Source organism: Petromyzon marinus, chromosome 4 (genome assembly GCF_048934315.1).
Source record: "Petromyzon marinus isolate PM22_M1 ecotype Great Lakes invasive population chromosome 4, UKy_Petmar_22M1.pri1.0, whole genome shotgun sequence".
NCBI classification, from domain to species: Eukaryota; Metazoa; Chordata; class Hyperoartia; order Petromyzontiformes; family Petromyzontidae; genus Petromyzon; species Petromyzon marinus.
Window position 1 is genome coordinate 7,756,277 of NC_133670.1, and position 24,282 is coordinate 7,780,558.

Sequence of the window (24,282 nt, forward strand, 5' to 3'; positions counted from 1 at the left end):
ACATTAAATACGCACTACAATGACAATAGTTTAAAGCGATTTGAAGCATGTTTGACATATATTTTGGGGGGGGGGGGGGCAGAGCTTTGTGACGTCATATTTGAGGGGGGGTCTGACTTTTTGTGACGCCGTGTGACGAGGGGGGGGGTCAAGAATCGTCCAAAATCGCGTGACGTCATTTATGGACGGCCCCTTGACAGAATGGCAGCCAAGGAAGGGAACAAGACCCAGAGATGGGGCGATGAAATCAGCCGACAGGTTCATGGTGGTCTCGTGGTCCGGGTTTATTGGGTTGCTGAATCAGGTTTGTGGGTTCATTGTCCAGGTTCATGGGGCTGTAGTCTGAGTATCAGGATTCTCAGTCCGGTTTCTACATGTCGAGGGTGTTCATGGTGCAGTGTGCTGGTCGACGTTGTGTTCATGTGGAGTGCACTATGAACAGCATCAGAAAAGAAAGTTTTTTTTTAATAGGCTAAATGTATTTTAGCTTTCATATCTTTATATCTTTGTATACTTCTCTATTTTGTGGAAGAGGTGAATGTCTACAAGTCTCATAATGGTTCTTTAACACTATTGCTCCTTCGATTTTCGTAAGGATACAGGTACTGGCAAAAGGATATGCAGATTGAGGCACGACAAAAAAGCAATTTGTAAAACGAAGCGGGATTTAAAAAAACTCATTCATTTCATCCCCCTCTCTCTCCCTCCTCCCCCCTCTCTAACTGGCAGCCTCCCACTCCCAGCCCCGCTCACTCCCCCCCCCCCGGCATTTTGCCTTGCTCGCCCTACCCCACACCCCCCTCTATCTCTCCTCCCTGGCTACTCCCCCCTCTCTTACCCATATAGCCTCTTGTCACAGCAGCCCTTTTGCCCGCTTCGGCAATTGTTTATTGCTGTGGTTGTCACACCTGATGACGGACGCTTGTGTTGCGCCCGAAACGTCGTTATCTAATTTATTTTATACCTACGTGGCTTTACCGAAAGAACCATTTCACTTTAATTCCGAGGGCAAATGCTGCTATTGAGCACCTTCTAAGGTCAGCAAAGGACATTAAATGGGAGTGTGGAAACAATGATGTATCTCCATTGTCTTCCGATGAGTCCACACTGTAGAAAGTACTAATTTAAGATAAAGTCTGCCTTAGGAAGGCTGGTCTCAGGATCAGTTAGTTATCACACGTGGCACTCGTGTGTATGAAAGGGAACTGAACAGAAGTCACTGGCATCATGGATGCGTATGCAAACGCAAACATCGCTGGCAATCGCACAAAAGGTGCTATCACACAGCATGGCATTTCATTGGATGGTAAGATGCAAGACCACCGTTAATAATGTACCCGTATAATATAGTTGAGAACATTAAATTTTATTACATCCGTTATACAATACACTTTTTTTTCGTTACAATATATGTTCTGAATGTACAAGGCAGCATGCACACAACAGTTTCCCTTGATCCCCATTCTCAATAAACCGGCACCTGCAGGGCCCAGGTAACTGGGCATGCGAATCCAAATTACAGAAAAACACACGAGACGTAAAATTCATGGTGAATATCAATCATCTACCAAACACTCCATAAGGGTGCAAAGGATAGTTAACACTTAGTGGTTGACCGAAAAGTTGCATTTTGACTATGCGTGCTAACATGTACGTCCAGCTAACTGAACTATATGCACTATCAGTAAAGTCACGTATGTAGAAATACCATACAATTATATTAAAATAACGGGCCAATTTATTTTATTTTAATATAATTTTATGGTATTTCTACGTAGATACGTGACTTTACCGAAAAAACCAATGAGTAATTTATGCAGTCACGAAAGCTTTAATTCTTTATTATATGCAGTATCCTTGGAGTACACAACACCACCAAACACATTTGTGCTCCACATGTCTTTGTCAAAATGCTGCCAACGTTATAATGCACTTTATGTAGCGGGCACGCGGTTCGAGTATTTCAGAGCAGCACCTTGACTGAATAAAGGCAGAGCCCAAGTGATGATGTCAGTTTGAGCACTGTTGTACAGGTGGAGGCAACGTGATAATAACAAAAAAACCCTCTTTGCTTTTCAGTCTCACAACTCACCGATGCATAGTTCTTTACAATGCTGGGGTTTTCTTGGATTGCAGCATGAATACATATATCATAAGTTAGCTGGGCAGCTTCCCAAAATAAAAATTTGCCATTAAATCGCTCCATATAGCAATTTGTGGCAAATGTCCAGTTGGTGATTACGACGTTCTGTACCAACACTGGAGATTAGCAATGCTCCATCGATGATGTTGGTTGCTAGATTTACAATGGTCTGTACACAAGTTCATGCTGTGGAAGACAACCCGGGCAAACTTTAAATAACGTTTAAAATTTGTACTTGGGAGGCAAATCAGTATTTTAGATGGGAAAAATACTTCAAACTTCACTCTTTTATAATGTGCAAGGCAAAATCGGTAAAATGCAGTGATTAGCTATCCATCCAATTGATATGGTACATACCCATCGTGTGCTGAAAGAAAACAGCATACAAGCAACCATTTCCACTCCTCAAACACTGGAGCTATTGGATGCTGTGTGGTTAGATTCTGAAGGGTGGGTTTCAATTAAGTAATCATGGCTCAGAATGCTCTGTTAAATAAGGAGCCATCTGATCAGTCAGCAGTTTGGCCATGCAGTGTTGCAGCATAGATAACCAATGGACAAATCAACTCCAAGCACCAAATGGTTTCTGCGACTTGGGAGAGATGACAATGGATAATTTGCGTTCACGATGATTGCACATACCAAGAAAGCAGTCTCTGTTGTCCTCATCCTACCGAGTGCAGAGCTTGCTGTTAAGGTCTACTCATGTGCAAGCACAATGCAAGCAGACTGATAACAAAGTCTATGAAAATGTGATAAGTGGCAGATATGTGCAGCTGACAAGGTTATCACAATGGTTAAACGTTTTCGAGTCTGGCAACAGTTAAATGCAAGACATCAACTGATAAGGCTGTTTGCTATTAGGCACTGGACAAATTTGATTGGCGAACATGGAAGCACTCTGCAGGAAGTCATGAGAAATTGAGAGAATTGGAGTGAACATAACAGGCCAATTTACCACACGGAGACAAGCAAGCAATGATGGGATCACAGCTGACAACCATTGTCAGCTGCATTAGGGACCAAAAAGAATATATTACGATATTGTTGAGTCAACCCATGTTTAACACTTTCCAAGCAGAACTTCTGCTTAAACTAAGCCACGGACGTTTTCACGTAACGATAAATGCAAATATGTATTTGTACTGAATAACTCCCATTCCACTCCATTCAGTTTATTTTAAGGATGCTTCATGGTACTTACCAAATGACATTCAGTAATTGTGCTACTTTTCTATTAAGGACATCACAATATTCCCCCATCCACATTACGTTACCATGAGCACGGATATTTTCTGGCCAGCTCCATGCACAGCACTGATGTTCTTTAAGCACTTGCCAGTCAGCTTACATTAACGGGGTTTATCATGGGATGCAAAACACCACATGTATACATTAATACACAGTATAGAATGCAACAGTTTTAACTAACTCTTTGAAAGAGCTCTGCACTCTGGACCAAGGCAGTGGTAAGTCCACTCCAGCAACGTATGCACTCAAAAAGTTTAAAGGAGCCAGTGGAAGAGTTATAATTAAGATTTCCATGAGGACATCAACGACGATTATTCCTTTTGTTGCCACGTGACTTAACAGGTTTATATACTCATCAAGAAGGAAATTCAGTTGTCTAGCGTTTATATATTTTAGTTGAAATAAAACTGTGACAATTGTGTGCACAACTAATGTAGGTTTTGATATTTAAATTGGCTTAACAGTTTGTGAAAATTACAATTGAAATCCCTTGCTTGATGTTTTCAGTGAGCAGGCCAGGTGAAAATGTTTTTCTCTGCTTGCACCTGCCATTCCCACAAACTATTTTCCAAGTTCCTACTGTGTCCAACAGTGAAACAGATGGAAACCCAGCAATACCAACAATGAACAGCTGGCAATTTAAGTCAAATAAAAGAGGCATTTTCTCAGATCTTTCAGAATTTGGGCAAAAACTGAGTCAATATTCAGGTGGGCGATCAAAGGGAAGCAACATAAGCAAATATAGTAAAACTAAATGCTTATGGTGCGTTAGACTACATTTGACGAAGTTAACAGAACAGGATATTTTTGTATTTAAAATCCACTTTTGTCTTGATTTGCTCTGATGTACAGCAAGTAACAAACAAGGATGAGTTTCAATTAATACACCCACAAAACAGAATTGTCAAAAATTGGAACAGGTGGCAGCTATGAGAATGGCATTCACCACCTGTGGTTATAACTTATACATTCAATGCAACAAAAAAAAGTCAGCGCAAAATGGCTGGTTAGAACTGCAGTTCAAATCTTCACAGCTTGCATTGCTTTACAGAAGGCACAGTTTACTTCCCAGACTCCAACGGGTAAGGCGGAGAATGATAAACCACTATTGTACACATGTTCAAGCATCAGCAATGAAAGGTGCAATTATAAAAACCACTCGGCACCCAGGCCTGTTCACAGATTTCTACAGAGCGATTGCCAGCAAACCCATTGCTTTGCTGTCGAGCAATAGCAGCATAACAATGTGGTTTGGAATATGCTCGTCGGCCGGTAAACAGACATGTTGGCAATTGTTTCAATGAATCTACCCTCTAATTACATGCTCATTCATTCGAAAGGTCAACTGAAGTGATTGAACAAGTTTCAGAACAGGATATTATGTCACCTTTATCAGATGCTTCTCAAAACTACAAGACATTTTATGTGAGAGGTAATCGCTGGTTTGATCAGCTGATAACTTCAGGCAAGATTGTTTTGCCACGCTCTGTAAAACCAGCTCTGAACAGGACCTTACAATCGGTCGTTGCAGAACGGTCTTTCCATGGGTCCCATTACGATGACGCTTCCAAATCCAAGCCCCCCTGCCGTTCAGCACTCCCATTCATTCAACCACCACGATTGAGGTAGCTTTTTTTAAACCGGGCGACATTTCTCCTGCACACGTGCCGATATCTTGTTCCTTATGGAAACCCACTACTATATTCCAATGTGGGTAGGGAAATGTGTGTGTATGCAACCGCCAACTTAAGTTGCTCTTTCACCACTGCAATGTCGATACTAAACGGAGCATAAATTGTACAGGGATGTTTCCTGTGTGATTTTATCATGAAACATTTTGTAACACTTTAAGAAGGTTTTTTTTCATGGCTAGCAACATAAATGATAAATATTGGAGGCCTTACAATTCTAAATAAACAATATGTAACCGAGTATGATCAGGTCCATTTTTGGTGTGGACAATGTCAGTCTTGATGCCAAGATTACTTTTCTGTTGAAATCCAACATTTCTAACACACGGTGGCATTACAGATGCAGCTCAGGGGCTTTTTTCATGACAGCTTTACACGATATTGCAGCGTACACCTTGATTGTGCACAACACCACACCCACTACAACATTAAAGGTGACCCCCTCAAAAAACAGGAGTCAATGCACTGTGAAATATGAATAAGGTGAATCAACAAGTTCTACATGCACCTCACTTTTGTACTCCCAGGCCTTCCCCATCTATTTACATCTGTTTTTGTGGTCTCAATATGAACCAGTTCACCTATGCTTGTACATATTAACAGTGTATTCATTAAGCTGATGTCCTGAAGCAACTACTTCTGCAAATGCCCCTTGAAGCAGATTCCATAAAGCTAGTACCATCAAACGGTTTATGTCCACATTTATATCTTCAACATCTCATTCAACATTATTGCTGCATCAAATCTCTCGTCTATAGTTCCCTGAACATGGAGATGCTTTAACGACAAGAGATGCACTTGTTAGACCTGCAAACATCGTGATTTGTGCACGTTGGACCCTTAAAAAAAATAATGAAATGCAAATGTAGGCTCAGTCACCTTGAAATTATATTTTATAAGGCTGTATTTTTGTTTTCAGTTCCCCAAAGGTGGCAGTCCATAGAAATTATACACTGTAATAGAACAAAGTGGTAAAGGTGCTGAGTGCATCTGCAGGTCAAAGTGCAAGCCAGGGGCGGTTACATCTGCAGATTGGCCAGCCACTCGGCATGACTCCTCGTGCACACTCATGTCAGAGGACGGCCCAAAGGATTCATAAAAAAAAACAACCAAGAATATATTCTCTAACGAACAAGGTGCTCATTTTCCATACATATGAAAATTAAGTCTTTCAAAACCATAAATAATATATGCGAGTTTTAATTACGTCTGACATAGGATACATCATAAAGGTGCCACCCCACCTCCTCCCGCCACCCGCCACTCCAGCATGGCACTCAAGATGCGGACACGCGGCACACAGGGCCCGCCCCCCCCCGCCACACCAAGCTCACTCACTCGGTACCCTCAGCCACTGTTCCCTGCTGTCGTCACACAGGCGTCGGGGAGTGGTTGGGTGCGACCTTGTTCTGCGAGAATGCTTGGGGTCTGGTTGCAGTGAGCACGGTGGGAGAGAGGCGGGGGGGAGGGGGAAGGGGAGGGGGGGGCGAGAGGAGGGGGGCCCTCACGTGTGGTGCACCTCGTGGACCATGTACTCGCGGGGTATGGGCGTCTCAACGCCGTGCAGCTTGCACACACGTCGCTCAAAGGCGCCGACCATCTGCTTCACGACCTCGTCGAAGAACATGCCCGCCAGCTGCGAATGCAGCAGTGATCGGAACTCGAAGGAGGTCTGCGGGGAAGGGGGAGGAAGGAAATAAGGGGATGCCCCTTCGCATTAAGTGACTGGTGTGGAAGCAAGCATCGTTTCACTTCATATTAGCGTTGTGCAAATCAAGCAACGCATACAAGGCGACGGCAATGATAATTGTTCAGCATCAAGCCCAAGTGCCTCCATGCGCAAAATTGTAATGAAACAATGTTCATATCCATTAGCGGTCATGGGGCAGTAGAGGTTATTCTACATTCCAATGGTGAGGGACCAGTCTCTCCATTGGACAACCTCTGTTCACTTCCCACATGGTGGTACACAACAATCAACCATCCCTAGAGGTATTCTAGGTTGAATCAACACCCGCCCCCCATCGCCATTTATATTAGCAATATTCATAAATATATGTAGCCAACCGTACTACGAGTAATATGTTCCATTGGAGCAGTGCTTTCTGCACTTCCTGTGCATCTTACTCTCGCTGTTCTAACCATACTCAGAAGGGAGCACACTTTATGTAGTTTTTCTTTGTGTATAATTGACACCAAGTCACTGAGCTAAATGAAGTATGAAAATCAAGTTTACACAATGGGGGTTCTTTTTAGTCATTCGTCACCAGACTGCCAACATGCCTGACATGCCTGAAATGCATGTTTATACTTGCAGTGCAATTGGATAAAGCAGGGTTTTTTTTTTCCTCTTTGCATAATAGTCGCAGTATCACGACCACAGGTGCCAACAGAATTAGAATCTTTATTTATTTGGACTTCGATGAGTTTTAACGCTCTATTTCACAGATGTTCAGTAGGAGCGGGTCCAGTACGGACGGGGGGGGGGGGTCAACATGGTGGCCCCCAATGACCTCATTGTTCGAAGGGCCTACAATATTTTCGCTTGGGGTGGATCAATGTTATATTGATAATTGTGTATATTTGCACCGCAGCATAACATAATTGTGGTCATTATATAGAGAAACAGGCCTCACCATTGTCAATGTGGAATTTCTACCAGTGGCTCAAAACCACCAACAAAATTAGTGTTGCCACATTTAAGGACAAAGACACAGACTTTAGTTTGTGTTTTGCTTGTCTGTATTGTGTGTGGTCTGCCTTTTACGGGACTTCTGGCTTTTCTGTCTGTCACTTGCTGCCTCGGAGTCTGTGTGTGTGTATGTATCTGCCTCTATCAGTCTCTCTCGAGGTCTCTGTATAGGCATCTATGTGTGGCTTCTTCATCTGACCGTCTCCATTTCTAGCATCTGTCTCTCTGCATGTATCAGTTTGTGCCTGTTATTCTCTTGTGTCTGTCTGTGTGTAGATATATCTGTATTTCTCTTCCTGTCTTTCTCCGTATCATTGTGTACCTATCTCTTTGATTCTGTTTCCCCAATCCGTCTCTCCGTCAATGGGCAGGTTCACTCCACTCCTCTCCACTCGTCCGCTCCACCCACTCCTTCCCCCCTACCCATTTGTCCTCGCACTACTCCCCCTCCTCCCTCCCCTCAGTCAGCTCATTTTGCCCTTCTCTGCAACCCCACCGTGGTCACGGAGGTCTCGTGACCACCATGCCTGAGGGCGTTCAAAACGCAAACCGAAATGATCTGGTTTTCACATTTTACCCTCCAATTTCTGCCTGGCCAGAAACGAACAGTTACACAGCTGGATACCAGCTGTTTTTTTATGCACGTTGGTATTCTATACACAACCTACGAATAACCAGTGAGGCAATAAAGGGTCTAATGCAATTACTATCTTAAAGTGACCACGATTACCATCCATCCATTCCAGCTAGATAAATAAACTCCGCAGGGCTCTTGTCATCCGTTTAGACAGAGGGGACGTTAACAGACATATTCCTGATTAAGTTAAGCAAATCCTCTCTCTTATCCTTCTCCCTCAGGAGCCTGTTATTCTCTGCACTGGTGCACGTACAGAAAAGTCGAGGGTGCAGCTGCGCTGGATGCCTGGGATGCCCGGGCTGAATCGCCACACCGTCTCCAGGTGGTTAAAAATTCGTCCATCTGTGCATATGGCCTGTGCAGACATGGAAGTGACAAAAAACACATGAGCCACCAAACTAGGCAGCATCGACAAATCTATTCAGGTGAAGGAACAACCTCATTCACGAATGCTTGCCAGAGTCTTTCATCTGCGAATAGAAATGCATGACAAGCATACCAGAGTTTGTATTATAAATCGGCTTTACATTGGCTTAAATATATGCTCAATGCATTTGTCATGAACTTTGTTGACCTATATTATTTAAAACTAAAAACTTTTTTTTTTTATTTTACTAGGTAATCCCCCACTGAGCTATTAGCTATTTTTTAGAAGCAACCTGGCTATAAAGGATAGCTCAACGAAGTGGCTTATCATGTAGAAATTTATAGCAGCCAAATCATCGAAACACAAGTTTATAAATATGGAGGGAAAAACCAGAGGACTCAGAAAAAAATCCACAACCACGAGAAGAAAATGCAAACTCCAAATATACAGGCGTCAGGGTCGGGATCAAACTGACGATCATTCTGCATACCAGGCGAGGTAGTTAACATGCAGCCACCACGGCGCCCCTTTAAAGATGTAATTTAACTTAAGATGTATTGTGCATTCTAATTGTACTAGATTTCCTTGCTAGATGTTGCTGTGGAAGGCTGCATATTACATATCCCATGTTGGGGATCGACTATGAAAAGTAAACAGTGGTCATTATGTGGAAACTGGAAATGTAGATTTTCCACCACAAGCTCAGGGCATCCAAATTTCTAATTTTAGCAGCGAAACACTTTAATTTTGAAATGTGCTATTTCTGCACTCAGGGCATATCAATATTTTATCTTAGTTAGCACGTCTAATGACTAAGCGTATCAGTTACCCAATGTGAAGGCATAGTAACACTACAATGCGCATCACAGATAATCTGGGACTGATACTTAGCCAAGAGCAGCTGTGCCAGGAAAATAAGAATGACCTTTGTCATCGGAACAACATGTGGTCAATTGTCACAGCTGATGAAAAGGGCAGAACAGCAACCTAACCTCTAACCCTGAAGGATACATTTTCTATTAACAATGGTCCTTAAATTAAACCTTTCAATGCTCATATTCAATGCTAATTGGAAACATGAATATATATTCCTGCCTCAGCAGTCCGCCAGCTGTATTTTTTCACCTGAAGACGATTGCTTGCTTGTGTTGCGATCGAAACGACGTGATTTTTTTTTTCTATCTACGGGACTTTACCGAAAGACCCAAACAGTATGACCACCAAAATATTAACACAACACAATCAATGCTGCCCTCGTTTAATAAAACTATACAATTCGAAAAACAATAAGATAGTGACAATGTTGTTTTAATCTTTTTAAGGTTATTTTAAAAAAACACTAGTTTTTGTTCCACATTAAAAGAAGACCATCATAACAAAAGAGGAAATAACCATTATTCTGCATGTTTGTTGAATACGATTTTTCGTGCTTTCAAGCTTTAATTAACATATGTCAATATAGAAATGGCACAAACACCACAGGTAGACAGATATAATTTCCATTCACAATTAAACACATTCAGGCTGGTATTCACTGGAAACAGCCAAGACAAAAACGAACTCTTTTCTAATGGCACACTCAAAGGTCAATGATTCTCTTGTGCCTAGTGATTTAGAGCAGTTTTAAAACGCATTATCTGACACAAGAACACCATTGCGTAAGGTGCAACACATGCACCATGAAGGTGTACGTGCAAGACGCTACAAATATCATGGCCGCAGAGTGCAACGGAGGACGGAAAGTTACTGAGGCAGGCATTTGCGCAGCACTGCTCTGTGACTGAAGGGAAGAAGAAAATGAAGCCAAATTCTGGGATACTGTTACAGTAGACCCTGGGGTCAGATGTCAACGGTTCAACAGTTGCAGCACGAGGTGGCTGGCAATTGATGAAGTGCGCTGGCATTTAAGCACGTGGCTGGCGCCACACGTGAGCAAGCGAGTCACTGAGGCCGTGTCCTGGGCGAGCGTGCAAATGTCACCTTGACGAGGTGGGGCTCCACGAGCGTCACGCTGGACGTGTATCGCTCTATCATCGGCGGGAAGCCAACCTCCAGCTGCGCCTTGATATGGCTTGAACGCTGGAACACCACGAGCGATTTCTTCACCCATGGCACAAATGTCTTGTAGTCTTCCACATTGGCCACCACGCCGTACATCTCCTGCATTGAGTACCTGCCACGGACAGAGACGCCACCAGCTCTGCACCAAATCCTCATCTTAATGTTCTACTAGCTCTGGATAAACATAAAATTAAGCTGATAAGCCAGGCTAAGAGAGCCTCTATTCAACTGAACGAACAAATTCCCAAATGCATACGTCAGGTGCACATCCTTACGCCAACATGCACAAGTTGTAATGTACATGCACGCATCTAAATTGTATGCAGCATGACAGTACATTTAAACAAAAAACATTTGAATTGACCCCAGAGATTTCAGTTCACGCAAACAGGGCAGGTGTTCTCGGATAGACAAGCATTATTTCCCGTGTATAGAAAATCGTCTCATCAGCTTCCTTAAAGAGCAAAGGGTAGCAGTTGATAATTCATCTTCATTTGATAACCCAGATGGGTGGTGCTGTGGTTAGCACATGATTCACAATTGGAAGTAGCAAGTTAAAAATCCAAGTTGGAGGTCAACTCAGTGAATAATTTCTTCAGTTGATAAAATTTATAAGTAAACATTGCTTGATCTATGTTGCCGAACATCCAACATGGGAATGTGGAATTTGTACCACTGGTTCGGGAGCAACAAAGTGAAGATCACAGCCTTATTTACTCATACACTGTGCAACATTCTTTTTATAATTTAATCACATCATGCAATCATTAAAATGTCACCAACAGCAATCATATAATTAAAGGCTAACATTAACACTGGTAATAATATACTCATTGGCACTCAAAAACACTTCTGTATTAATAGAAGTACATATTGTTACGACTTATAATGCTGAATGTTTATATGCCAGTGCATCAATTAATCACCACAACGATAAGTTAACAGGGCCAAGGTGCTAAGAGATCAGGCCAACCCTTAAGCAATATTTACTCAAGTTATTCAATTTGGTTTATTGAAAGTGCAAGCATAAGTAGTATGTGTAAAAATCATAACCTGGTAAAGACAAATAATGTTACCGTTTACAAGAGGGGAGGAACGGTATCAATCGGTAAGTAAGCACGCATGCGATGATGAAAGCAGTGGTCGACCTATTCATTCTTCATTTCCATTTTAAATTGCTCAAGTCGAGAGGTGAATTTTGGATGACAGGAGAGTACGCATTGAGCACATTCCAGTAGTTTTAGGGATTAGTGCGGGAGCGGGACATTTCATAAGCCATGAAAAGTTAGTTTCTAAATTTGAGCGTGCCATACGTGCTCGTGGAAGGACCGACAGAGCTAACAGTTAATTTGCAGGCGTCAGATGCATTCTAATTCCGTAGTTATAAGCAACGGGGACACCAGGATTTGTATTTATTTATCCAGGAGAGGATATGCTGCTGCTGCTGCCGCCTTCTAGAGTCTCCTGATATCTCCGCAGCAGAGGCAAAAGCACATGACAAGACTTTCTTGGTCTACAGCACCTCTTCCAACACCTTCCACTTCATGATTTTTGTATGTATGGAGGCATATTTATATATTAATACCTGTGGATATGGATTCACCCAGAAGGGATCTCCAGGAATGCTAAAATCAAAATTTATCTGACAAAACTTCACAGATAAGGATTTATTTACACAAGTAAATGCGCCAATAGCACAGTGGTGAGATGCTAACTACCTCGCCTGGTATATACGAGGTCGTGGATTCTACTCTGACCCTGACGCCTGTATATTTGAAATTTGTATGTTCTCCCTATGGTCGTGTGGATTTTTCTCCCGACAGTTCTGTTCTTTCACCTGAAGAAGGCTACTTGTGTTGTGGCCAAAACGTCGTGAGAATGTTATTGTCTTATTTTATTTTATTATTTTATTCTCATTCTACGTGACTTTACCGAAAGAACCAAAGAAGACTAATCCTTGCAGTCACGAAAGCTTTAAATCGTAATTTCGAAATGTGTTTAAGTGTTTGGCTGCTATGAATTTCCACGTGATAAGCGACTTTGTTGAGCTATGATTTGTGGCCAGGTCGCTTCTGAAAACGAGCTATATTGCTCAGTGGGTCTTACCGAGTAAAATAAAGTTTAAAAAAATAATAAATATTAATGCAGATAACAGGCTATCCACAGTATATACATGAATGCTGAGCAACATACCCGAGTATTCTCCGCTCAGAGTACTCCTTCCTCTTGTTGGCAAACGGGGAGGTGAGATTCATAAAGGAGCGGTACTGCATGCTGGATTGGTGAGGGTGCAGCCTGCTGAATGTTCCAAGGCTCTTGGTCATCAGGATCCCGCATGAACTCAGATACCTGCAAACACAAGAGACCCATATCCTATTACTTCACTGGAATGCACTCTACATCCTCCCAACATAATTTAAAAAAAACAGCTGGATGACATTGTGTGTTGGAGCGCACGACTTGCAATCGGGCAGATCCCAAGCTCAATTCCATGTTGGGACTCAACTCATCATCACATCAGCGTCAATACAATCATTAAGTACCCCATGTTTTCAAATTCAATTGTGATCATCCTATGGAGAGATTTCCCCCCTTGCCACTGGTGAACTGCTTTGTGTTTCAGTTTGTTGTCCTTCTCCCACACCTCCCGATTAGCACGGTTGGTTACACCGTGCGAAAGAAGTCCAACATCCATCGTTTGGAATTTCCACTGTTGACCACCAATGAAGAGGAGTTCCACCTTCATGTTCATTTAACGGAACTTTTTTTTCAAAATATATGTGTAGCCAAAGAGTCTGTTTGTACGGGTACAACGGTTCAATTCGCATAACACCTCATCATTTATTATTGATAGTCAAACAATAATTGTGTGTCCTTTTCCAAAAAGCCACTGCATCTGAAAAGGATTTCAGGTGTTAAATGGAGAGCTGGGAACAAGCACAAGTGTTGTGGCCAACGTCGCTAGTCGATCTTGAAAAAATAGATAAAAGTAGGCTCAAGTTTTTACCTGGTAAAATAAACTATCATCCTGACTATTCTATAATGTTCACTTCATAAGGCAGTGTTCATAAATGCTGTCAAAGTAAGCCTTTTCTATAGCTTGCGTGGTTTCAGTCAGTACTGACACCACGTTCGCATACAAACATAACAAACCTTACTTTTAAACCTACCAGTGACCTTTAAACAAAACGGTGTAGTTTCATAGTACGAGCACAAGTAGCTCCGTTTTTTAAGTCAAAATGGTACTGCCAGAGTGCAAAGTCAGAGTGAATTAAAGAATTTCAAAACGACTGCCAACCGCACCCAGAAAAAGAAACTGGCAGACGCAGCATGACTTTTAGCATTTTGCACAGCCTCCTGAGAGATGCCATTTTTGGACAACGGCAACGCTCAACAGTACATGCGACTGCTTTAAGCACACACTTACACTTGATACAAAAAAAAAACAGCATGAAAACTGTAAACATTAAATATTACAACCACCTTGTGCAGTTAAATGTTTAAGAAAAGGTACGAACCAAAAATCTGTAATTCAGTTCGATACCAACATAGCACGAAAGCTTATATTTGACATGAAATAATTATGTTCAAGGATAGTAATGTATGACACAGTAATGTTTTAAGCCATCTTCGGTCTGGGGTCAATGACATGGGTACCAATTGATGGTAACGTCAACTGCGGTTAAATTCCACTACCGTCAACATTTCCATCACTGTCTTAAAGCCACCAATCGAGATACAGCCAGTGTTCATATTAGCAGGGATATTGACTGTTTAAGATAGACAATACAGAATAACAGCTGACATTTATTCATATCATTATTGTTCCTATATTGGCAGGAAAACTGCTTCAATTATGGAGCTTTGTGATCAACAATAATAACAATAGCTGTATATGAATGTAGTTTTACAGCAAAATGTATTACATGAAGTTGCACAGCTTGGAAATGCATTCTAAAACGATCTGCAGCCAAACAATCAGATGTCAAAATATCGTTTGAAGAGATTGCTTTTTAAGAGAGTAAATGAACAACTCGTTAGATTGATTTAAAGTTGATTGTTAACCGAAGCACTGTGGAAACAATAATGGTGATGAGTTCAGAACCTATATAATGCTAAATCTCTACTATGCACAAGTAAAGAGGTTCTGGACAAGGAAAGCAATGGTGGCAATGTTTATATTTGCATGAAACCTGCACGCAACTAATTCATCAGAAAAGTATATTTGTGTTCTTGGTTCTTTCGGTAAAGTCACGTAGAAGGGAAACAATAAAATTATAAAAATATAAAACAATATTTTATTGTTTCCCTTCTACGTGGTGACTTTACCAAAAGAACCAAGAATATGAATCCCTGCTATCACGAAAGCTTTAAATAAAAATTTAAGTATATTTGCGTCAACATTTCAGGGTGATGCTTACATTTGTATCATATTTTAAAAAGATTGAAACCACACTTCTTTCCATTATTTTATTTTTTAGGAGGATAAACAGTGGGTTTTGAGCTTTTAAAAAAAAATACAAGGTGACCTGGGATGCTCTGCATGAAGAAAGCATTCTAAACAAAGAGAAAACGAGGATCAATTAAATAAAAAAACTCTGGATCTAGTGGAACGTTAGAATAAGCAGAGTTAAACCCAGGCCATTCAAACCCTGGCAACCTATAATTTGAACTTCCCAAGACAGAGTAAGCCAATAAAAAAAATACCTAATGTATATTAACTTTAAAAAAATAGGCATGATTTAAACATGTAATTAAAAACTTGAGACTGTTGTCGTAAATAATATATAACATTCATTAGAAAATGTTAAATGGTGTATATAAAAACCTGTACAATGTAGTATACTGTGTAATGGGTATCAAATGCACAAACTATGTTGGTGGTGGGGGATAATGGAGGCTGGGATTGGAGGCAAGATGGGTGCTGGGGGGTACCGATATACACCCAGGGAACCAGCCATCGCAACGACTAACAGAACGTAACTTCGGTGCAGTACAAAGATCCCCCGGTATGGCCTGAAGACTTTTTGGGGAAAGTGCTGATAGCGAGCACCTATGAAGGGGAGCACGGCACACGAGGGGGTTGGTGAACAGCACCACGCACGGCCACCTTTGTCTCCCCAGTAGCGATGTATTGAGGCTGAGTCGACCTTCGGGAGGCCCAGGACCAGTTCAGATAATCCTCACCGGTGTTGGCCGTGAGTGGGAATTATACTCGGGTCACCGGGTTCGTAGCACACCAACCACAACACTACCACTCCCCAGTACACAAATACATGCACAGAAAGGACTTTTTGCTCTATGTACAGTAAAACGCCTGGAGGATTACATACATCACGTTGTAAATGCAATTGCAGATAGCCAAGGTTTGATTGAACATAATGTACACCATATATTAAAGAGTACAAAGAAGAACACCAGCATGCACAATCACAAAAAACAAATTCTGGCAGAATTGTGTGCCAAGGAATTGGATACTGCAACAAATTCTAGGAATGGGATGGCCAAATAAATATCACACCGATTTTACTACCCCCCACTCATCCCACCACATCCAACTGGGTTTGAGTTCAACGCGGCCATGCCGGAACAAAAAGTTGCGGCAGGTGCCGAACTAACAATGGCGTTAATAACCACCGCGCATGAAATTAATGGTTAGAACTTTCATCAAAAGTTGACTGTGGCTGACTGAATAGTGTAACACAAATCATAAAAAAGGTTAGCATTCTACTACACCATAGCAATTTCACCTGGCAAGTCACTCAGTTCCACATGTAATCTGAAACTGCGTGCAGTAAACCAATCCTGCCATGCACGTCATTGGCATGCACAAAGCACAAACCAGCAGATTTATAATAAACACAAATTGGTTTACCAAGAAGGCCTGATTTTTGGAATGTTTTACGATGTGGGGTGTTTTACCTTTATACATAGGTTCATTAAAATATTCAAACATTCAACATGTGCACACCCATGCAAGCCTCTTTTCATGGACCCCATTTTAATTCTATACTTGTTACCAGTTTCTATTATGAAAACGATTAATTATAAACGGCTATGTTTACATGGTAATTAGCTTTCACCTCTTATACGGACATCTGTTTCATGAACAAAGTGCAATATAAATGATGCGCATAACCTTAAGAAATACTAGACGTAAAATTTTGATTTAAAGCTTTCGTGACTGCAGTAATTCATATTCTTAGCTTTTTCGGTAAAATAAAATATTGTTTCCCTTCAACGTGACTTTACCGAAAGAGCTAAGAATACTAGACGTATTCATAAATGTAGTGCAAATCAAATATAATTCAAACGACTTAGAAGCGAATCCGTAAATTATTATCAGATAGACCCCTCCTAATTACGTTTTATCAGCCACCTGCATGCTAACAACCAGTGTACTGCAGAACGGGAATCATCAATACAACTCAAAGTAGTGCGAGTTATTCATAAAGGGCCGAGGCTGCATTCATAACAGTAACCACATTCGCAAAATCAAAAACTATACTGCCCACAAACCCCTTTCAGCCATCACAAAACGATGTCATTTTCAAGCTGTGGTGCATGTTATCTCGTCCCGTGATGCAAAATACCCGAGTTTAGAACTAGATCATCTATTGTTCGACGAGGTTACAATTATTTCCCCCCCCCCCCCCCAAGGAGCACCTGGATTACATAGCAATACACCGTATAAAATAAATACTGCACAACAACAAAAAAGACATTCTTTAAACACCTAAGCATAGACCACTGGAAGATCCAGGCTGGAAGATTTACAATAACTAAACAAAATATTACAAATGTTCTTTAATCATGAGAAAAAAAACATCAACGCAGTCTAAACAGTCTTTAATAAACAAAAACCTAAACCTTGCACTGCATGTACAGATTGCATTACTAGGTGTCCTAAGGCTATATAGTTGAGTCTCGGGAATGAAGAATTAACCTTTAGAAAGTTATAAAAGTGTATTCGTCCGGCGATGCGAGGGTCGGGCAATAAAACTGAATCCAGAGAATGCTATAGGTGCCTTTGGCTAGCCCTGCATTGTTGCATACATGAGTGTGCACACAGTGTATGGTCAAAGACCCCCAAGTATAGCGACTACAATACTACCGCAAATTGTAGTCATTTGTCAAAAGTATGGTTTTGAATCTAAATATTTAAATATGAAATCATAAAAATGGCAGCGTGATAATGTCAGCAACGCATGGTTCTGTTGTGCGAGATGAGACATCACGAGGTCCTGCATGACGTTAACTTCCTGGCAACGCAGACAACACAACTTCTTAATATAGATCCACAGACAGGTTGCTCTTGGCAGAGCACAACTCGCAATCTGCAGGTTGTTGAGTTCGATAACATATGTACCACTGTGAGAAACCAAGAGGGTTCGTCATATTTAGACTGGCCCCCCCTCCTACCATAGCAATGTGGAATTGTTGTCACTGGCTTTGGGGCCACCAATGGAGATGAACGATGCACCACTTGCTCATGTGAGCAGGGAGACAATCTGAGGTTGCAAGGACTGCTCGGCGAGGACACAGGCCAACCACGGGCAACACATTCTAAATCCCTCCGAATGGCCGATGAGTCAATGACAAAAGAATTTAACAAATGCAAGCGGGAACAAATTGGCTGTTATTCGGTGCACAAGTGCAAGCCGCAACGATCCGGATTCGGCAAGCCGCCCTTCGCTGTCGGCCATATGCGACTACTGTGGCAGGGGGGCGGTACAGGCAAATTCAATTACAGCAATCTCTCATTGGCCCACGAAGCCAACCTACGTAGGCTGCAGACTTCTCGTGACGTACTTAGAGGAGGAGGAGTTGGTCGGATGAAACGTCCATGCATCATCATCCTCATGTTTGCAATGCTGCATGTTGGTGGTGGTGGTGGGGGCAGTGTGAATGCCACGACCTCGTCACCTCGGCACTAAAATAAACCAAGTCACGCTGCCGGATTTTTTCCCCCATACCTCTTCAGGCACTCGCTTGGCCCTCATGCTGTGGACCTGTTCCAAATACGCTAATTATCTTTCTAACCAATGCAATTATGTGCTGGCAAACCGTGATAGTAAAATGCGACAAAATCAACTTTGCACTTACAATGTTGCACTTGAAGCCAAAACTCGAATTTCAACGACGAATCTGCACCGGTGGGCGTACCATAATCGGGGCACGTTCAATGTGTTCAAAGTGACACATCAGCAGTTGGCACCATACAGTGCATACCTTTTACGAGCTGGCTACGCGATACAGGTCGATAAAAAAAAGGAACTTCAACGAAATTAGTCGTCCTACATGGCCTCTGTTGGCACAAGGCTGCCCGCTCCTCAATTTGCCAAGCGCATCCCGTGTGGTCGCATCCCCCACCCCCGCTAAGCCCTTCGTTACAAAACGGTGATACGCTGCCATGTTAAGGCCTCTCTACGAACGTAGCATTATGCAAGAGGCCCATTCTTTTGCCCTGTCGGCCACACAAGCCATCGGTATGCCTCCGCATGAAATACGACCAGCACATTCAGAAGTCACACAAAATGTGTAAACTTTGAAGAGGGGGGAAAAAGTCACGTATAACACCGCAGTCTATATACTCTGCACCAACCGTGTGCACAGCAATCCAAAGAACGACACTCTACATTCAAGTGGCCCGGGGTTAGGTGTGGGCATGTTGCTCATCACATGCAAGGCTAATTCTGAACTTCACTGGAACACGGTGAAAATTCACAAGACTACGTATTGGTTAAGTTGGTTGCAGATTTTATGGCCAATTTTGATTTAAATTGTAATCTGAGGTTACAAGCACTAATTAATGGGCTAGAATGTTTAACTTGTTGCTCATTGAAGCAATGTTTGTTGGGTAAAGTAGATATTGGGGGTGGAGTGTTGGCGCAACGGTTAGCAAGGCTGCACTTGAGTTTTCATTCTAAGCCATGGCGAATATCATTGCTAACTGTCATCAGCCAGTGTCCATTATGTTGGATGAAGGTCTCCACCCACGACATCCCTTAACGGTAACGCAATTGCACAATTCACCTCGGTCCTGCACGAAGTCGTTGTCTGCTTGGCCACGTTCTCTCCTTTGGCTGCCATTTTGTGACCAGTCTAATTCCATCAGCCCAACAACCCTTCTCGCCATGTGTTCTGCCCAAGCCAACATACTTTCCTTGGCAAACAAATTGCATTTGTTCCTTCGATCTACGTGTTTCCAGTCTATCCGTGCAATTGTAAAACAAATAGTATCTCCGTGCTTATTTCCACTATTTGTCAATGTTTCTCATCCATGTCACAGCAGGTAATGCAGACTTACTGAAAATGTTAGTCAAGTATAATGGTGTTACTTTTAATGATCAAAAATCAGTTTTAGATATTTTTACATCCAGTAATCCTGATTTGGCTTCAATTATTGTCCTAGGTATACAAGTTATTGTTTTTCAGTTGTGTCCCTGCAACTATTATTTCCTTTTATTTAGAAATATTGTTGAACACGACTTTTGCGTTTATCACATTCATTTTAGCTCACATTCTGCCTTCTTTCCAAGGTTATTCGACCATTTTGTTTAGTACATATGTATTGCTTGTTATAATAACCAACACTTTATTCCACGATGCACACACCATATCACACTTTATAAATGATCAATAGGGCTGCCTTAGCAGCAAAACTATCAATTATCCATAAGCTTCGTCTTAGGCTTCATGAATGCTCGGGCATGGACGGCATATTTCCTGGCTCTCCCCAGGGACGTGGAACCCCATGGGTAAGACACACTTCCCACCCGTATCCATCCATCTCCCTCTTGTCATTTGTCTCGCAAGGCGGCGGTGTTCCGAGCTCACATTGTAGAGACTCTCTCCCTCATGACTCACTCACTGTACACACGCCAAACTCGAGCCAAGTATTTACCTCTATGGCACACCTTTCCGTATAATGGACTACACTTGATAAGGCAATCTGCTCAATAATTACCATGTCGTCCTTCACCTCCTAGATGTACGGTACGTGAATTCTACCTTACCTATTGTGCAACGTGTATATCTGTGTACTGTACAATATACACGCATCTATGCTGCTATATAGCATTGGGTATGCGCGTGGTCCTGTGTACCCTGAAGCAGTTATGGGCCTACTCCACCAGGTGTGATCTATCAACATCAACACTGGGGAGACAAAGGCGGCCGGACGTAAATGTTGGCCACCCACCCCCTAGTGTGCCGCGCCGGCCTTCATAGGTGCGCCTCGCGAACACCACTTCCCACAAGTCTTGTTAAAGGCGAAACGAGAGGAGGGGGGGGGGTCTTTGTGTCTCGTGCCATGCAGCAATCAAGACAGATTATTCAGCGCAAGTTTCCAAATCTGGCAGCTTTGTGTGTTTTATTTTGGCGAATGACTACTGTACATTACTGTGCTTTTATTTTACACCGGGGGATGTCCACTGCGATTCGTCATCTCGTACGAGGGAGGTCTGGGTTCCCATAGCTACGTCGAGTTGGTGGTTTTTACATCCGCGTCTACTCGCAGTGACGTCGCATATTGTAGACGTACAGCATTCCTGCATATACATTGACTAAATAATGACACACATCAGCTAAATGTATAGCGCAGGGGTCGGAAAACCTGTGGCTCGGGAGCCGCATGCGGCTCTTTGTGGACTGCTTCGTGACGTTATTAAGGACCGTCTCATATTCACATGCATTACGGTTCCTGATATACTGACGTTTTTTTTCTTCCGAATTCGAAAGAAATTTTTTACTTTTGGTTGCCGACCAGCTTGTATAGCGTGAACAGTAGTCTCCGATAAATAATAAATACTTTGAAGTAGCCCCACGTGAAGGGTGACGTGGCTCCGTCATTATTTAAACGTTCCCCTCTTCAGCTCATCGCGTTATCACCCCAGGAATGTACATAAACTAGCACCATAAAATGTACGTATGTTGAACTTCTTTCGCACCGCACGTAGCAAACGTGTGTGTGTGTACTCGGCACCCCATCCTCCTCGACATGACACACAAACCCAACCAATATCGCCTATATTCCACCCACAAACGCCACGTGTCCGGCGTCTTTATGCCAAACGGCTCCAGTCTACTGTGCTGCCACCCTCTCGCCCAGCAAATCACCCCACGCAGGGGTCAAAGGGCAGTAAGTCACCTGATCGGTGGGTCATAGGGAGATTCGTGGGGGTTAGGAGAGGGCATGAGATGGCGAGGACGAATTCTCGCGTGAAGCCCTCTCGTGACGAGCAGACCTCGAAATCGGCATTTTAAGCTTTATTTATTTATTTTAGTTTACCAAGTCCCACTGAGCGTTTGCTCTTTGTTCAGAAGCGACCTGGCCACAAATTATGGCTTTAACGAAGTGGCCTTATCGCGTGGACATTTAGAGTAGCAGACAAATACTCTCAACGCATATTGAGTCTAAATGTGGAGGGGAGAACCCGGACGGCCAGGAGAAAAATCCACGCCACTACGGGGAGACACCGCAAACTCAATACAGCAGGCGTCAGGGTCGAACCTACGACCTCCTTGCATACCAGGCCATAGTTAACATCTCGCCACCGCGGCTCCCCGGAACAGACACGTCTATTTCCATGCATGTATGTATGTTTGAACTTTCCCCCCCCCCCCACAGTACGTTGCCAACCGCGCCAATCGGAGGTGCCATATCATCACCACGCAAGAAACGAGGAAAGGAATAGATGGGAAGCCGCTTGTGGTGGACTCGGGGGGGGGTAAGAGAGCGCGGATCGAGCGTTCGTGTCGCAGGGTGGCAGCATTCAGGGGTCGCGTCCGGAGAGAGTTGCGCGGGATGCGATCTTGGGGTGGCCGGCAAGGACGGAGCGGGCACGAGGGGAGTGGATGGCGGTGCCGAGGGGTGGCGGCGCCGACGGTAATCGGCCAGAGAGTGAGACTCGGAGGCAGATTGTGAGTTGGGGTGAGGGTTGGGAGGGTACTGCGCGAGTAGGAGGTGATGGTAGACGGTGGTAAGTTGGGCCTGGATGTGGCGTGATGATTGGGTTGGGGTAAGAGACGCCGAGTAAGTTGGTTGCGAGGTTACAAGGGTGGCATGTAGGGAGCGAGCAAGATGGTGTGTGGCGGCGGTGGTGGCAGTGAGAAATGAGGGTGGGTGGCGAGTTAAGACTTAACTAGTTGGGGTGGGTGGCGAGTTAAGACTTAACTAGTTGGGGTGGGTGGCGAGTTAAGAGATGGTTGGGGCAAGTAGCCAGTTGGTGTGGTGAGGGGAGTGTAAGTGGTAGGGTTGATTGTAGTAGAGTGGAGCGGTAGTGGGGTGGGTTAGCTCACTACGAACCCGGCGAACACAGTTAGATTCCCGCTCACGGTCAATAGCAGTGACGATTATCTGAACATGGTCCTGGGCCTCCCCAAGGCCGACTCAGCCTCAAATGAGTACCTGGTGCGGAGTGTAAACTCCACCACTCGGGAAGCAAAGGCGGCCGGGCGTGGTGCTGGCCACCCACCCACCCCATCGTGTGCCGTGCCGGCCTTCACAGGTGCTCGCTAACAGTCTGTTAAAGTGTTAAGGCTATAGGAGGGGCTGGGGGGGGTAGGTGGTGGTCTGTGGGGCAGGTGGCGAGGTGGTTGGTGGCGAGCCTGTGGGGTGGCGAGCTATGCACGCGTCGTCACCTGTGGCTGCTGCCATCGCTGGTGGAGACGCGCGACCTCCCGCGCGCAGCCGACGCCGACGCCGTCGTCGGAGGAGGAGGCCGCGCTCCTCGCAGCGCTACCACGAACCCGCGCACGGGGCCGCTCCTCGCCATGGCCGCGCGCCGCCCTCTCCTCCTTCTTCTTCCCCTTCTCCTCCTCCTCCTCCCCTGTGCACTGCCGGCTGTCTCTCGCCGCCTCTCCCCCTTGCTTAGCGTGTGTCGTGCGTCGTGTCCGCCGCGGCGTTGCCCGTGGTTCACGCTGCGGCGCTGCCCCCGCCTCTCGCTGCCGCCTCGAACCGTCGCCGACTCCGAGTGACCGCGCGCCGGTCCGGGGAACGGCAGTTACGTTAATCGTGGGGAGTGTGACGTCACCACGCATGCTAATGAGCATGCGTGGTGACGCAATACGCCGTCGCTGCGCGGTGACGTCAAACCCCCTCCCCCTACCCGCTTGGCGCGAACGTTGAGGAGTGTAGAGCGCATGCGCGGGGACTTCCACCGCCCCTGCCACCCCCTTTCCACCCCCCCCCCCTTTCACCCCCCCTTCCACACCCCCCTATCCACCCCCCCTGCCACCCCCTTTCCACCCCCCTTCAACCCCCCCTTCCACCCCCTTTCCACCCCTCCCCCGTCCACCCCCCCTGCCACCCCCTTTCCACCCCCCTTCCACTCCCCCCTTTCACCCCCTTTCCACCGCCCCTTCAACCCCCCCCCTTCCACCCCCCCTGCCACCCCCTTCCGCCCCCCTTTCCACCCCCGCTTCAACCCCCTCCTT

General features: G+C 44.2%; 1 protein-coding gene across 1 annotated transcript; it reads right to left on the reverse strand.

Annotated features, from left to right (window-relative positions):
* Window positions 1–1,350: 1,350 nt before the first annotated feature.
* On the reverse strand, window positions 1,351–23,873 carry LOC116938788 (coenzyme Q-binding protein COQ10 homolog B, mitochondrial-like). The gene is made up of 5 exons (XM_032946415.2): window positions 23,488–23,873; window positions 13,036–13,191; window positions 10,762–10,954; window positions 8,668–8,769; window positions 1,351–6,757 (listed from the first exon to the last, which is right to left on the reverse strand). The coding sequence occupies exons 1-5, from the start codon at window positions 23,619–23,621 to the stop codon at window positions 6,590–6,592; spliced, it is 753 nt and encodes a 250-aa protein (XP_032802306.1). The 5' UTR covers window positions 23,622–23,873; the 3' UTR covers window positions 1,351–6,589.
* Window positions 23,874–24,282: the final 409 nt, after the last annotated feature.

Coding starts and splice junctions, on each gene's coding strand:
- LOC116938788 (XM_032946415.2), bottom strand. CDS start 23,621: ATGGCGAGGAGCGGCCCCGTGCGCGGGTTCGTGGTAGCGCTGCGAGGA. Junction 13,192..23,487: donor AGCGATGGCAGCAGCCACAG/GTGACGACGCGT, acceptor TTGTGTTTGCAG/GTATCTGAGTTCATGCGGGA. Junction 10,955..13,035: donor TCTGAGCGGAGAATACTCGG/GTATGTTGCTCA, acceptor TGTCCGTGGCAG/GTACTCAATGCAGGAGATGT.